The sequence below is a fragment of the Pseudophryne corroboree genome, chromosome 7, assembly GCF_028390025.1.
Source record: "Pseudophryne corroboree isolate aPseCor3 chromosome 7, aPseCor3.hap2, whole genome shotgun sequence".
Lineage (NCBI taxonomy): Eukaryota > Metazoa > Chordata > Amphibia > Anura > Myobatrachidae > Pseudophryne > Pseudophryne corroboree.
The window spans coordinates 65,524,700-65,540,758 of record NC_086450.1 but is presented as its reverse complement, the minus strand read 5'-3'; the positions used below and the strand labels follow the sequence as shown (position 1 = coordinate 65,540,758).

The 16,059-nt window shown below is 46.3% G+C and overlaps 1 protein-coding gene across 3 annotated transcripts in view; it reads right to left on the bottom strand.

Moving 5' to 3' along the window:
• Positions 1-16,059, bottom strand: part of USP40 (ubiquitin specific peptidase 40) — a 125,053-nt gene that overhangs the window by 93,797 nt on the left and 15,197 nt on the right. For all 3 annotated transcript variants that reach the window (XM_063933252.1, XM_063933253.1, XM_063933254.1), the window contains exons 2-4: positions 12,204-12,429; positions 8,856-8,923; positions 717-827 (exon numbers count right to left, since the gene is read on the bottom strand). In XM_063933252.1, coding sequence (XP_063789322.1) covers positions 717-827; positions 8,856-8,923; positions 12,204-12,408 — 384 coding nt within the window. In that variant the 5' untranslated portion in view covers positions 12,409-12,429. The remainder of the gene's footprint in view (positions 1-716; positions 828-8,855; positions 8,924-12,203; positions 12,430-16,059) is intronic.

Genomic DNA, 16,059 nt, shown 5'->3' with positions numbered 1-16,059 from the left:
TTTCCTGTGCTAAAGCCTGCACCCTCCTTCCATTTAGGTGGGATTGGGCAGCTTTCCTTAGGAAAAAGCCTGCACCTTCCTTTTAGTTAGGAGGGATTGGGCCAGTATAAAACAATAAAAATTAAAAATATAAATAAATAAAATAATAAATTGTCTTCAAGGAGCAGGAGCTCCCATCTTGTGCTTCTTCCTCCTGGCACAATTTTCCAAACTGAGGGAGGAGGGATGTGAAGGGGGAGGAGCCGGCTGTGCACACAATGCTAATTTTAGATTGTGCCACACCTCCGGTTGCAAGCTTCACACCCCTAATGTAAATGGATGTTCCAGTGTCCCCTAGTGGATGAAAGAGAAATGTCATTAATAATAATAATAATAATAATAATAATAATAATAAAAACTAGTCTGTATCACTTGCTATTGCACTATTTGTATGTTTTTTTGTCACTTGACACATTGCTTAGAGTGTCCTGTACATTCATCAGCAAATATTGTGACTGCAGAGAACAGTGGGGGGAGGAGGTGACTGCTAAACATGTATAACTACTCTGCACATGCGTGTGCTTATGCTGGACACGTGACCGGTCCTCTTCAGCAATAGGAGTTTCACTGAAAAAGAGCACCGACCATCTTTTTATGTGTCAAAGACAGTATAGATTTGTATTTAAATAAAATTAGAACACAACCATCTAAAAATTAGCTAAGAAAGACGAACAAACCTCATTATCCCAGCCAAAGCTGCTTGTAAGGTCAGAGGTGGACGCCGCCTGCTGATCCACCAATAGGAGCTGTGCAAAAAGTCGCTGTAACTGCAATGGAATGATCCGAACCTGGAAATATAGATATACAGTAAGTGAGGATTAAGCGATGGCTGAATTGGTTAATGGATGCACGTATATGTGATGTAAATATACACTGATCAGCCACAACATTAAAACCACTGTGCATATCATTGATTACCTCATTCCAATGGCACCTACCAGCAAGTGAACAGTCAGTTCTTGAAGTTCATGTGTTGGAAGCAGGAAAAAAGAGGATTTTGGTACTTACCGATAAATCCATTTCTCTGAATCCTCTAGGGGACACTGGAGTCCTATACAGTAGGGGTGTGAAGCCTTGAACCGGAGGTGTGGCACAATCTTAAATTAGCATTGTCTGCACAGCCGGCTCCTCCCCCTTCACATCCCTCAGTTTGAAAAATTTGACTGAGAGAATAGGACATGACACTATAGCCCATGGCGAGGAACCGAACCGTACAACATATCAAACAGCGGCCAAGAACTCTTAACCGAATAACTAACGCTGTTTTCACGAACTGTTTAAAACAAGAACTTTGAACACAGCAGGTCGACAGCACCGAGGCGGGCGTCCAGTGTCCCCTAGAGGATTCAGAGAAATGGATTTATCGGTAAGTACCAAAATCCTCTTTTCTCTTTCATCCACTAGGGGACACTGGAGTCCTATACAGTAGGGGACGTCCCAAAGTTTTCCCCCAGGGAGGGAGTGCTGTCGGTGGCCTGCAAAACTAAACGTCCGAACTTAGATTCTCCGGACGCAAAAGTATCAAACTTGTAAAATTTCGCGAACGTGTGGGCTGAAGACCACGTTGCCGCTCTGCAAAGTTGAGTAGTGGAAGCACCCCTGGCAGCCGCCCACGAGGCACCCACTGATCGGGTAGTATGAGCACCCGTCTGAACCGGCACCTGTTTGCCACAGGAAATATAAGCCTGCCGAATGGCAAGTCTAATCCATCTGGACAAAGTCTGCTTAGAGGCCGGCCAACCCTTCTTTGGCCCATCATAAAGAACAAACAAATGGTCCGACTTTCTGAAAGATGACGTAACCTGTACGTATACCCGTAAAGCTCGGACAACATCCAATGACACGTCCTCATCTGTGAGACCCTGGAAAGATGGGACCACTATTGGCTGGTTTACATGAAACCCCGACACCACCTTCGGAAGGAAGTCTGCTCTTGTACGGAGTTCCGCCCTATCCTCATGAAAAACTAAGAAAGGACTCTTGCAGGATAAGGCTCCCAACTCAGAAACCCGCCTAGCCGAAGCCAAGGCAAGTAATAACGTGACCTTCCAAGAAAGATATTTCAGGTCTGTACTTGTCAACGGCTCAAAAGTCGGTGACTTCAAATATTCTAACACCAAACCTAAGTCCCATGGTGCCGTGGGAGGACGAAAAGGGGGTTGAATCCTCAGAACACCCTGTAAAAAGGTTTGAATCTCTGGCAAGGATGCTAGCCGCTGTTGAAAAAGGATGGAGAGCCGAAATCTGAACCTTCAAAGAGCCCAATCTGAGTCCTCCCTCTAGACCGGCCTGAAGGAACAGTAGAAGTCGCGATAAATGGAAGTTTGATGAGTTCCATCCCCGTTCCTGACACCAAGCCATGTACCGTCTCCAAATCCTGTAGTAGTGCCTGGCTGTGACCGGCTTCCTAGCGGCAATCATTGTAGGAATGGCCGTTCGTGGGATCCCTCTGTCTCTTAAGATCCGGGTTTCAATAGCCACGCCGTCAAACGCAGCCTGTTTAGGTCGGGGTGCAGGAACGGTCCCTGAGATAGCAGGTCCTCTCTCTGAGGTAACCTCCAAGGATCCTCCGCCAGTAACCCTCGCAGGTCGGTGTACCAACTCCTGCGGGGCCAATCTGGTGCGATTAGAATAACCCACACTCGTTCCCGCTTTACTCTTTTCAGAACCCTGGGTATGAGTGGGAATGGTGGAAATATGTAAACCCTTCTGTAACACCACGGAAGTGTCAATGCGTCCACTCCTTCTGCTGCTGGATCTCGAGTTCTTGACACATATCTGGGCAGTTGATGGTTTTGTCGAGACGCCATTAGGTCCACCTGAGGTAGACCCCATCTTCTCACAATCATGTTGAAAATCTGTGGATGAAGGCACCACTCCCCCGGATGCATGTCCTGGAGACTGAGGTAATCTGCTTCCCAGTTCTCCACACCTGGAATGAACACTGCGGAGAGAATGATGTCTCGTCTTTCTGCCCACAACAAGATCTTTGTGGCCTCCTTTAACGCCATCCTGCTCTTTGTTCCTCCTTGACAGTTTATGTAAGCCGTCGTCGTGACATTGTCTGACTGAATCCTGATGTTTTGATTCAAGACTAGGTCTTCTGCTAAGAGAATGGCATTGTAGACTGCTCTTAGTTCGAGGATATTTATGGGTAATTTGCTTTCCTGTAGCGTCCATCATCCCTGAAACTGATGGTCGTCTAGGACGGCTCCCCAACCTCTGAGACTGGCGTCCGTCGTCAAGATCTTCCAATCCCAAATGCCGCATTTCTTGCCGGCTGTAAGGTTCTTGTGTAAAGACCACCATATCAAGGAGACCCTTACTTGTGGTTGAAGTCGAATTCTCCGATGGAGAAGCCAGTGTGAGCCTGCTCCCTGAGCAATGAGGTTCATTTGGAATGGTCGTGAATGAAGTCTGCCGTACTGGAGAGCTTCGAACGACGCCACCATCTTCCCGAGAAGTTTCACACAGAGGTGCAGAGAAACGGTCTGCGTCCTCAGTACCTGAGCCACTAATCTCTGTAGGTCCTGTACCTTGTTCTCTGGTAGGAACACACGTAATAGGACCGTTGAGTCGGTATGAGGTTGGACTTTTTGAAATCCCTGAGAGATTAAGTTGTTCACCCAAAGCTCTGGTGAGGTTTTGGGCCAGATGTCCTGAAAACCTTCCAGTCGGCCGCCCACCAAGGGGGACCCCAGGTGAGCTGGGAGGCCGTCATGCCACGGTCTTGTCAGCAGGTTTATCCTGCTTTCTGGTTGCTGCTTGCGAGCGGCCTCTACCTCTGCCCCCGCGTGCTTGTGTACCGAAACCTCTACCTCGGGCTCGAAAGGACTGTGATCTAAATGAAGTAAACGATGGTCCCGAATAACCTCTCCTAGTTTGTGGAGCGGTTCTCGTATAAGGAGTAGGCAGAAAAGTGGACTTCCCCGCTGTAGCCTGCGAAATCCACTTGTCCAACTCTGGTCCGAACAGCATTTCACCCCCAAAGGGGATGGATTCTACCGCCTTTTTGGTGTCAGAGTCTCCTTGCCATTCTCTGAGCCATAAAATCCTCCTAGCCAATATGGCCAATGCAGATATGCGCGATGCTATTCTGCTAATATCCTTAGAAGCCTGACACAAGTATGTAGCAGATTCTCGAATGTGTTCCGCCAACTGTGTAATCTCTTCTAAGCTATTTTCCTCCTCAATAGCTTGTACAATACGGCCGGACCATGCACCCATGGCCTTGATGACCCAAGCACAGATGATCGCAGGTCTCTGCGCTGCACCTGCTGCTACAAACATTGATTTTAACGCAGTCTCAACTTTACGGTCGGACACATCCTTTAAAGTAGTTACGTTAGGAATTGGCAAGATTGTCTTCTTTGACAACCTTCCTAGGGAAGCATCCACTACTGGCGGAGATTCCCACTTGTCCATTACACCCCTAGGTAAGGGGTAAGTTATCTGAAACCGTTTCGGAAATTGAAAACGTTTGTCAGGTTGTTTCCAAGCCTCCTCCATCTGAGATTGGAGGGATTTAGGAATGGGAAACTCTGCTGAACGCGGCTTCTGGGATTCGAACAAATCGAATTCTTCCGGCTCCCGGATTTCCGCTTCCTTAAAGCTTAGGATGTCCTTTACTACGTCAATTAAGGAATCCAGACCCGAGATCGCAGAGTCTTCTTCAGGAAAATCGGCGTCTAGGATGGGTTCAATTAACTCACCTTCTTCCGTATCCGGAAGAAAACCCTCTTCCTCCTCAGATTCTGGTATAATAGGAAGAGTTCTTTTAACAGCCTTGCGCACAGTCGTCTCAGCGTGTGCGGGCGGCGTTAACTTGATGAGAAATTCCTCCATTGTCTTAGAGAATCCAGCAGCCCATTCCGATTGCTGTTTGCGGGATTCTGCCATTTCCTTGGAGATTCTATTAGCAAGGTTGTCTTCCCATGCCTTAGCCAGAGCACTGCTCCCAGGTGGAGCGTCCTTGTCTAAGCAGGAGTCGCACACCCCGGAGCTGCCGACCCGCGTGCTCTTCTTGTTACATTTCGTACAAACATAGCAGGTCTTTGAGGTCTTGGTAGCCTTAGACATGTTGTTTTTGTTATTTTAAAACCCCTTATGAGGGTATTACGCAGCGCTTTCACCCTTTAAACTAGGAAGAGAAAGACTGGGAGATGACGGAAGCGAAGGTATTGGATCCGGCTGAAATTACCTGTCCCCTCTTTCTCTATAAAAGGAACAGGCAAAAAAAAAAAAAATTAAAACACCAGCCGACTCGCAACCCTCACACCCCAACTGTAAATCAGCTACGATGTTAGAGTTGGCTTGCTTCTGTGTATTTTCTCCGGGATCTTTGAATAGACGTCCCTTGAAAATATAATTTGTAAAGTTTGATTACTTTTCAGGAGATCCTCATATTGTATATATACATTTCACCAGCAGAGGGAGCTTTTGCCTAACTCTCTCTGTACTAACTTAATGCATGCACTATTCAAGCCGTGCAGCAGGGGGAGTTGTTTATCCTTAAACTTTCCCCTATGTACACTACTGGAGGGGGGAGGGGAAGGACCCATCCCTCACCTCAGCGTGGCACCAAAGTGAAGAAACATGGCCCCCACTATGTAAGTGCTTTTGAAACATTCTGCTGCCCTGTAATGAATCATTTAAGTGCTTTTTTCTTGGCCCTCCACAGCGCGCTCCGGACCCGCCGGCTGGCGCGCGCGACGGGTCCGTCTCCCGTAGCGGCGCCTGTGCTCCGCTCCGGCCGTGTCCTCTGTAGTATGCAGCGCGTCCTGTAGCCGCCGGCTGGCGTGCGCGACGGGTCCATCTCCCGTAGCGGCGCCTGTGCTCCGCTCTGGCCGTGGGTCTTTGTGCTGTGTAGTGGCGCTTCCTCCCCCTTGCCGTCCCCCCCGTTTACAGGGAAGACAGGCTGAGTCTTGCGCCGCACTAAGGGTCCCACGCGCCGGCCCCCGTCGCCTGCCTTTCCCTATGTATTTCTTATAAAGGGGATTGTATTATAACAAGCAATTCTTTTTAGAGAGAGAGTTTCTTATAGAGAGAGAAAAAAACAAAAAAAAAACTTTTAGTACTAGAAGACCCTAGCCTAAGCTTGAACCAGTACTCACTATTCGTTGCTTTGAGGATCTCCTGTGGAGATATGCAGGTCCCTTCAATAGGGATCTTTGTCTCTCTGCTATCAGGCAGCCTTGTTCCCCCCTTTATTAGGGTTACGCAGCCCCTTTTAGATCTTTCTGTCAGGAGCTCAGTTGCTCCACTTGTGCCTCCAGCACAATTTTTCAAACTGAGGGATGAGGGATGTGAAGGGGGCGGAGCCGGCTGTGCAGACAATGCTAATTTAAGATTGTGCCACACCTCCGGTTCAAGGCTTCACACCCCTACTGTATAGGACTCCAGTGTCCCCTAGTGGATGAAAGAGAAATGGACAAGTGTAAGGATCTGAGCGATCTTGACAAAGGCCAATGGCTACACGACTATGGGGGTGATTCAGATCTGATCACTGGGCTGCTAATTTTGCTGTCCTGCGTTCAGATTGTTGCCGCCCCCAGGGGGAGTGTACATTCACCGTGCAAGTGTGTGATCCTGTGTGTATGCCGAGCTTATAAAATTCACTTTGTGCAGTCTCTGCGCAGCCCAGGACTTACTCCTACAGTGCGATGAGAACAGGCTGATCGGGGCTGGAGCTAACGTCACACACTCTCCCTGAAAATGCTTGGTAATGTCTGGGTTTTTCCCGGAGACTCCCTATAATAAGGCTCATTTGCCACCCACAAACGTGCTCTTCCTGCTAATCACCTTGCGAACGTCCATGCAATTGGATTTTTTGCACCATCCTGTCACTGACCGGCGATGCCAGTTGTTGTCTGACGCAAGTTGTGCATACGCATTCGCCTCTTATGACCTGATCGCCCAATGTGCGAAAACGCACAGCAGCGATCAGATCTGAATGACCCCCCTAGATCAGAGCATCTCCAAAACGGCAGGTCTTGTGGGGTGTTCCCGGTATGCAGTGGTTAGTATCTACTATAAGTGATCCAAGGAAGGACAACTGGTGAACCAGTGACAGGGTCATGGGCGCCCAAGACTCAATGATGGATGTGAGGAGCGAAGGCTAGCCCATCTGTCCTATCCCACAGAAGAGTTACTGTGGCACAAACTGCTGAAAAAGTTAAAGCTGGCTATGATAGAAAGGTATCAGAACACAGGGTGCATCGCAGCTTTCTGTGTACGGGGCTTCATAGCCGGAGACCGGTCAGATTGCACATGCAGACCTGTCCACCACCTGAAAGCGCCTACAACGGGCATGTGAGCATCACAGCTCTATGATGGAGCACTGGAAGAAGGTGGCCTGGTCTGATGAATCACGCTTTCTTTTACATCATATGGATGGCCTAGTGTGTGTGAGTCATTTACCTGGGGAAGAGGTGGCACCTGGGTGCACGATGGGAAGAAGGCAAGCCGGCGGAGGCAGTGTGATGCTCTGGGCAATGTTCTGCTGGGAAACCTTGAGTCTTGGCATTCATATGGATGTTACTGCGATGAGTGCCACCTATCTTAACATTGTTCCAGACAAAGTACACCCATTCATGGTAACAGTATTCCTGATGGCAGTGGTCTCTCTCAGCAGGATAATGCACCCAACTACACTGCAAACATTGCTCAGGAAGGGTTTGAGGAACATGACATGGAGTTCTAGGTGTTGGTGGTCTCCAAATTACCCAGATATCATTGCGATCGAGCGACTGTGGGATGTGCTGGAAAAACAAATCCAAGCTACTTCGCAACTTACAGGAATGATAGGATCTGCTGCTAATGCCTTTGTGCTTGATGCCACAGGATGCCTTCAGTGGCCTGTGGGGTCCGGGTAAAACGCAGAGTGTCACAACCGTTTCGTCTGCGTGCCTCAGCCAGGCAGTTGCAATGGCTCGTGCAGCTTATTTCCGACTAACATTATGAGCAACCACAGGGCTTTACGCAAGCATATGTACAAATCCCCACGCCTGCAACATTTGCATATTTTCGCTCATACACAGCAGGATTTGCATCCACCTCTAGATCGGGACTTTAACGGGGAAAAATGCCTAAAAGTGAACAGCCACCTAAAGCATGAAGCACCATCTCTGATACAAAGGATGGGGGCACAAGGACAGCACCAAAACCTCCTGACAGGAATGAAAAGCATTGGGTAGCTTTGGAACAAGGATGGAACTCTAGAAAGGAATAGTGGGGCAGATGTATTAACCTGTAGAAGGCATAAGGTAATGATAAACCAGTGATATGTGCAAGGTGATAAAGGCACCAGCCAATCAGCTCCAATATGTAAATTAACAGTTAGGATCTGATTGGCTGCTGCCTTTATCACCTTGCACATATCACTGGTTTATCACGTCCTTATGCCTTCTACAGGTTAATACATCTGCCCCAGTATGCTGTGTGCCCACAAGTCACACACAAACTGAAACGAAGAGAAGACAGCCTTCACCACTTCTGCCCCCAGGAGGAGTAACTGGAGCAACCACATTCTCAGAGTGCAAGGACGCATTCTTCATATATGACATGCATCCCTAATATAAGAAGCTGTCTGAATAAGCTTCTCCCAGGGTATACCCTTTGTTGGAAAATCCATGCTTCACGGGAATGTCCAACCTCTTCCTCCATAAAGTGCAGGTAGGGGTGTAACTTGACCAATGTGGACCAATTATTCAGATGTTTTTCCACTTCTGCATGTTTAGCCAGAAGAAAATAATCCCACAGCAATTACAAAAGACGTATACACCATGCAAGAGAATGATACAAGGAAATAAGAATACCTTGGAATCAGGAACATCTTTCTCCTCTAGAGTTCCAAGCTCTTCAGGGCTCAAGGCAAAAAGGGCTTCTGTCAAAACACAAACAGAAATACCAATGACTATGAACCACTAGAAGATATTGTTCCTGCAACAAGAAGTATTTTCAATTGTTGCTATCACATTAATGATCCTTAAACAATCACTTTTAAAATGTTTTGTTACCTTGACTTAATATGTATATGCTAGCTGCTAGATATATGTTTTTATTCATTTAATAGTAAGTTATTAGTGATTTATTTATCACATCTAAAATCAGGAACGTGTTAGAATTCATAGCTATCTATAATATTCTGTTACTTTTCAAGCACAGTTAGCAAATGAAGAAAATAACCAGAATGGTAGCAATCCGTTACATAACATTTTAGAGTTGACCAATTTTCACGAATGTTGCCAAAGGCTTCTACTCCAGTTCTCCCAATCAGTGAGTTTAGATTAATCTCTTATGCACTACATGACCCAGAGTACATAGACACCCGTGTATCACACCCATATGTGCTTGTTGAACATCTCATTCTCAAACCACGAACATTAATATGGAGTTGGTCCTCCCCTTGCTATTATAACAGCCTCTAATCTTCGTGGAAACCGTTGTTCTCTAGATTTTAGAACATCACTTTCGGAATTTGCATACATTCAGCCACAAGAGTATTAATGAGTTGGGCACTGATGTAGGGTGATAAGGCCTGGCTGGCAATCGGAATTCCAAGGTGTACGACGGGGTCAAGGTCAGGGGTCTCACAATGCCTGGATTCCACCCCAAATGTGAAAAACCATTAATTCAGACCTCGCTTTTTGCACGGTGGCATTGTAAAGCTGAAACAGGACAGGGAGTCCTGTAATTTGTTGTCACACAGACGGAAGCACAAAACTCTCCACAATGTCATTGTATCCTGAAAAATTAAGATTTCCCTACACTGGAACAAGGAGACTAGGTCAAACCATGAATAACAGCCCTACACCACTATTATTCCTGCTTCACGCGTTGCAGATGGCAGTAAGTATTCGGCTAGTAAGCGTTCTCTTGGCATCTGCCAAACACAGACACCTCCATCAGGCTACCGGATGGAGAAGTGTAATTCGTCACTCCAAAAACTGTGTTTACACTCCAGGGTCCAAGGACGACGTGATTTACACCACTCCAGCTGACGTTTGCCCTTGGTATGTTTATCGGAGGCTTGTTTGTGGTTTCTTGGTCATGGAATTCCAATCCATGAATCACCCGATGGACAGTTCCTCTACTAATGTAACTTCCAGAGTCATTTTGGAACTTGTTAGACTGAAGACAGATGTTTTTTTACAAGCGATGAGTTACAGCACCCTGCAGTCAATTTTTGAGTAGTCTTTTTGTTTACAGATGTTTACTTCACAATGGAGCAGCTCTAGCAGGGCAGAGATAGGACAAACTGACCTTGGGAAGGTGGCATCCTAAGACAGTGCACAATGAAAGTCACTGAGCTCTTCAGTATACCCCACTCAACTGTTTAGGTGTGACAATAGAGAATCATGGCTGTATGACTCGCGCCGGCCGCGAGGCAGCACTTTTGTCGGGTTTCTCTTCTCATCCCCCGGGGATGAGAGAAGAATTCCCGACAATTGCAGGTAATTAGTTGCTGAATTGAATAGCGTCGGGAGCTAATTCCCGGCGCTATTCATTAGTTGCCGAATAGAATCGACCCCATTGTATGCCCCTGTTAGCAATGTGTGGCTGAAATGTCCAAACACTCTAGAAGTGGTATCCACATACTTTTGGTCATGCAGCTTATTTAAACTTGTAATAATTAGCAGTGATAAGGCAAATAAAACCTAATGCAACGTTTCTTGCAGCCCTGGATCAAATCGTGCCGAGGAAACTTTTTCCACTTAGCGCTTGTGTGGATCCAAAGTTCCAAAGCATCCAAAGTTTTGTTTGATAAGAAATAACTGCTGCCTTGATGGTTTCTCTGACCCACATTAAGTGGGAGAAGTACTGCTCTTTAATGCTTCCAAGACAAGGGCACAAAGACAGTGTCCACCACTTGATGTAGAGCTCATAAACTGACACTGGTTGAAACTGTATGAAGCGGATGTAGTTCGCATCCCGAAGGTTAGGATGCTCGCGGTCAGAAGACCGGCACCGGAATTCCGATAGCCAGCATACCAAATGTAAGTATGCCGGCGAGGGTGCGGTAAGAGGGGGCGGGGGGTATAGTTGGGCACCAGGGGAGGGTTAGGGTTAGGCTGTGGGAGGGGAGGATCAGTGTTAGGCCCTAGGGGTAGGACTAGGGTGATGCTGCGGGAGTGGAGGGTTAGATAACTTACCAAGTGTTGGGATTCTGACAGTTGGGACGCTGCTGTCTGTATTCTGACCACCAGCATCCTCAGTGTCAGGATCCTGTACCCCCAACCCGTATGAAGGACCACCTTACACTAAGTACAGATACGGGTGGGTAAGATACGTCAGTAGAATTGCAGGGATCAAAAGAAACACCCTGGAGAACGAGCATAAGGTTCCAAGGAGCAATAGGACCACAAACCCCTTGCAATGAATAGGGATGCTGGAAGAGCTCAGAGAACTTGATGCTGAGTTTAAAAATAAGGGGGAATGTGAACTGAATGCGAGGAAATAAATGTGTATATTCACGCGCATGCAGAGCTGTATCTTGTGCTGTGCCACCCCCTATGTATGTACTTAGATTGCTACGCGTCATTATCATCTATGCACACTTCTACTGACACCACTAGTGGTGCAAAAAATATGCATGGAAAAGGGCCAATTTACACCAGCAGATTTAAGCCTTCCAATCCCTGTGATATTTCTAGACTAAAACTGGCATCCGAAACATGGTCTCAGACACAGTGTCAATTAAATCCTTAGGGAAGCATGGTTGACATAGTAGTTAGTATCACTGCCTCACAGCACTGAGGTCTTGGGTTTGAGTCCCACCATGGTCTTTGTGTATAGAGTTTGTAGTGTGTGTGTGTGTGTGTGTGTGTGTGTGTGTGTGTGTGTGTGTGTGTGTGTGTGTGTGTGTTTTCTCCAGGTACTCCAGTTTCCTCCCACACTCCAAAAACAAACTGGTAGGGTAAATGTATTCTGTAAGAAACAGGATTAACCCTTGTGTGTATGTGCTGTATTCTATGATTAAATTCTCTGAATACTGTGCAAAAAAAATGTTAAGTGCCGGCTCCACTTGTCCACCATCTATACCCCACCGTAATGATCCTCCAGTGTCCCCTAGTGGATGAAGGAGAAATGTGACTAATAACAATATATGTGCATCATCCTTCATGTAAATACTAGCAGTGCTGTAAATAAAACGTGATTCATACCTCGGAATTCTGGGGTATAAAGAAGTGTCTGCAACAGAGAATTAAGGTAGCAGGTGCTGCCCTGGTTCCTGAGGCCACTTAGTCTGGTCTCTCCCCGTGGTTCCAGTATTTCTGAATCGTTGGATTTGGACTTCCTGCCATTAGTGCATGTACTGCTTGAAAGAAATGAGAAATCCTCTTCTTCCTCAAACAGATCTCCAAACATCTCTAGTCAAGAGGCGTAAATCTGTAAAACAATTAAAAAGCAAGAACATGAAGGCGCAACAAAGCAGCTACAAAAGCCTAATACCAACTGTCAAAGTCGAAAAATATCATGATTCACAATGCCTTGTACTAACCCCAATGCACATGCCCGCTGCTCGTGCAACCAGTCTGCCGTGCGTGCACATGTCCGCAATTTGCGTAAAATCGCTCCGGCGATTACGCGCATGATATGCGTATTTACGGTAGAGTTTGTGAGCTTGTAGCGGGCGACTCGTTCATAACATATTTAACCAAAATAGTGTGTTTTATAGATAGTATTCTCCTTAACAATGTCAGCAAGTATGTTTAGTGTAAACGGTTCGTGGACATGGGGATTCCTCTTTGCATGATGGGAAGGGTCAGACAAAGGTTGAACGGTGGTGTTTAGTATCCAGCTGTAGAGTATTTTATTAGTAACATATCGGTGTTGGTTAGGAAGAGATTGCTCGCTCCTGCGTATAGTTATGTATAAAAGTAATTTATAGACATTTACTGTATTTGCTGTTCATTATCCATGCGGCGGGAATCCTGAGGATACCTCCCACCTGAGCAGTTGGAAATAGACACAGCCCACCTGTTCGAATCCACCTATGACCTTTTGTTATAATGCAGAGACACATTCCTGTGTCCAATGAACAATGAGATTGTAGGGACCATTGTATTGTACTGTATGCTGTGTATATAAAGACCACCATTGCTGGACCAGCGCTCACTCTCTCTGCAAGGTTTTCCCAGTGAAGGCTGAGGGCTGGTTTCCAGGACGCGCTTGCGAATCATTCCCACGTGTGTAAGTTCTCTGTAGCCATTTTGTTATCCTTAGTGTTTGCCATTTATTCTCTGTTTGTTCTGTTTGCGATCGTTCGCTATTGTTCTCAATTATTTCTTGTTATTCTGTTTAGATATTGATGTTAGGTCTGTAGTGTATAAGCTGTAATTGTTTTCCCCTTTTTATACTAAAAGAATCTTCTACGAAGGTGTTGGAACCTTACCAGGTCTTGTGTATTCATCATTTACTATAAAGGATCTCTCTTAGCGTATTAACCGCTCATACCGTATTCACATTGTTAAAGGTTTAAGCATTACATCATTGTGGTATTACATTGCCAAGGTTTACAGTATAAGCATACCCTTACAGTGTTCATTTAAAAGGTTTAAAGGTTATCAACTGTGTGTGCGCTCGCTGTGTGTATTCCGTACACTCAGCGCAGCGTGTGTACGCAACGTGCGTACCACGTACGGTTCTTTGTACGCAAACAGCGTGCAAATTGCGCAGCACGTGGTTTAGCGGCCATTACGGCTCCACGGTATTAGTACATAGCTTATGTTCATAGGTGATATTTGACTTTATCACAACAGACTATGGTATTTATTTAATTGATATTCTTACTTGGATGGGAAAGATAATGGTTAATGTGAACCCCTCCCAATAATGGGATCACAACCATACCTTCCTTTCAGACACACAGAGTTACTTTCTGGGAGAGAGACAAATAAAACCTATATAACTGCGCCAAAATTGTCTGATAAGAAAATTATATTTAATGTCTTTGAAGTACTCTACGGCACCCCCGACATATGGATTAATCCTATGTCAACTTTTCATTCCCTGCCCTGTCCTTAGGGGATTACCCAAGATTCCTCTAAAAAATACACTAACAGAAACATGACAGAGGTATATTAGCAATGCCATGGAGAGAGTCCAAGAGATAAAATCAGCAGGTAACCATAATTTGCTTATATCTTTTCCTGACTCCATGGCAGTCCTGATACAGGATGTACCCAAAGATCAATCGATGAAGCCTCTGCTCTGTGAGCCCAAGAGTTGATGGCATCCTTCTGGGACCGGTGCTGGTTGGGCAAGTAATAAGTAACTGTACCGTACCCTAGGCCTTGAATCCTGGACAGAGGCACAGGTCGCACTAACCAAAAGAGGGAACTGGCCTGCGTGATCAGTGAAATAAGGCAATGGCTTAACCCCTTCAGTGGTGGGTTTTTTATTTAAAAAACACACTCTAAGGGGGGGGGGGGGGGGCATTTTTAAATGGACGTGGGAGAATGGGGGGGGGGGGGGGGGGGGAGAGAGGTGCAGGGGCGGGGCAGGCCATGGTCGTCAGCCCCAGCGCTGATTCCCAGCTGCCTTGCATCGCCAGGGAATCACCATAAGCCATTTTACCGCTAAGCCCGTCCCCCGGCCAATAGGAGTCCGGGGGGGTGGGCTAAACTCCATAATGGAGTTTGCCGATTCCCGGGCGCCGTGCATGCTGCATGGCTGTCCCCGGGGAGTCAGAAGGTAGTATGCTCGGAAATCTTCCGGGGTAGCCAGTGCTGTCAGCGCTAGATAGCCCGGATGATTTCCGTGCATACCACTGAACAGTTTAATAGAAATGCACATTTTTAGGGGCGCTCCACTTGCAAAACAAAAGGAACTAACATTTTGCAGGAGCATAGAAATGGTGGAGATCAGGTATCGCCATATACCAGCCAGTCTCAAACTCCATCCTCAACCGTTCACATTTCTCAGGTCACCTAGCAGGTGCACAGGTGTATTTATTCATCTCTGACACATTTTAAAAGATCCACAGATGGAGCTAATTATTTCACTTGCGATTCTGTGTGGAGATCTGGAAAACGTGAATTGTTTGGGGTCCAGAGGACTGAGTTTAAGCCCTACACTATTAGTGGGACATATCTCACCCCATTCAGCCGAGAACAAACAATATTCAAATGTACAAAATTATTCTATTGCCCTAAGATAAGGCAAAGCTCTATAGTGTTAATTCAAAGCAATTATATAAACAGAGGAGCCTTGTGTTATACATTAAAGGGCAAACAATATACTCTTCTGTCTGGATGATGATATAGGATCTTCGTTAAGAGAAAAAAAACCCATACAGATATCATCAGAATGAAGCAATTATTATTAATAATAAGAATTTACTTACCGATAATTCTATTTCTCGTAGTCCGTAGTGGATGCTGGGGACTCCGTCAGGACCATGGGGAATAGCGGGCTCCGCAGGAGACAGGGCACATCTAAAAAGCTTTTTAGGTCACATGGTGTGTACTGGCTCCTCCCCCTATGACCCTCCTCCAAGCCTCAGTTAGGTACTGTGCCCGGACGAGCGTACACAATAAGGAAGGATCTTGAATCCCGGGTAAGACTCATACCAGCCACACCAATCACACCGTACAACTTGTGATCTGAACCCAGTTAACAGTATGATAACAAAACGAAGTAGCCTCTGAAAAAATGGCTCACAACAATAGTAATAACCCGATTTTTGTAACAATAACTATGTACAAGCATTGCAGACAATCCGCACTTGGGATGGGCGCCCAGCATCCACTACGGACTACGAGAAATAGAATTATCGGTAAGTAAATTCTTATTTTCTCTAACGTCCTAGTGGATGCTGGGGACTCCGTCAGGACCATGGGGATTATACCAAAGCTCCCAAACGGGCGGGAGAGTGCGGATGACTCTGCAGCACCGAATGAGAGAACTCCAGGTCCTCTTTAGCCAGAGTATCAAATTTGTAAAATTTTACAAACGTGTTCTCCCCTGACCACGTAGCTGCTCGGCAAAGTTATAATGCCGAGACTCCTCGGGCAG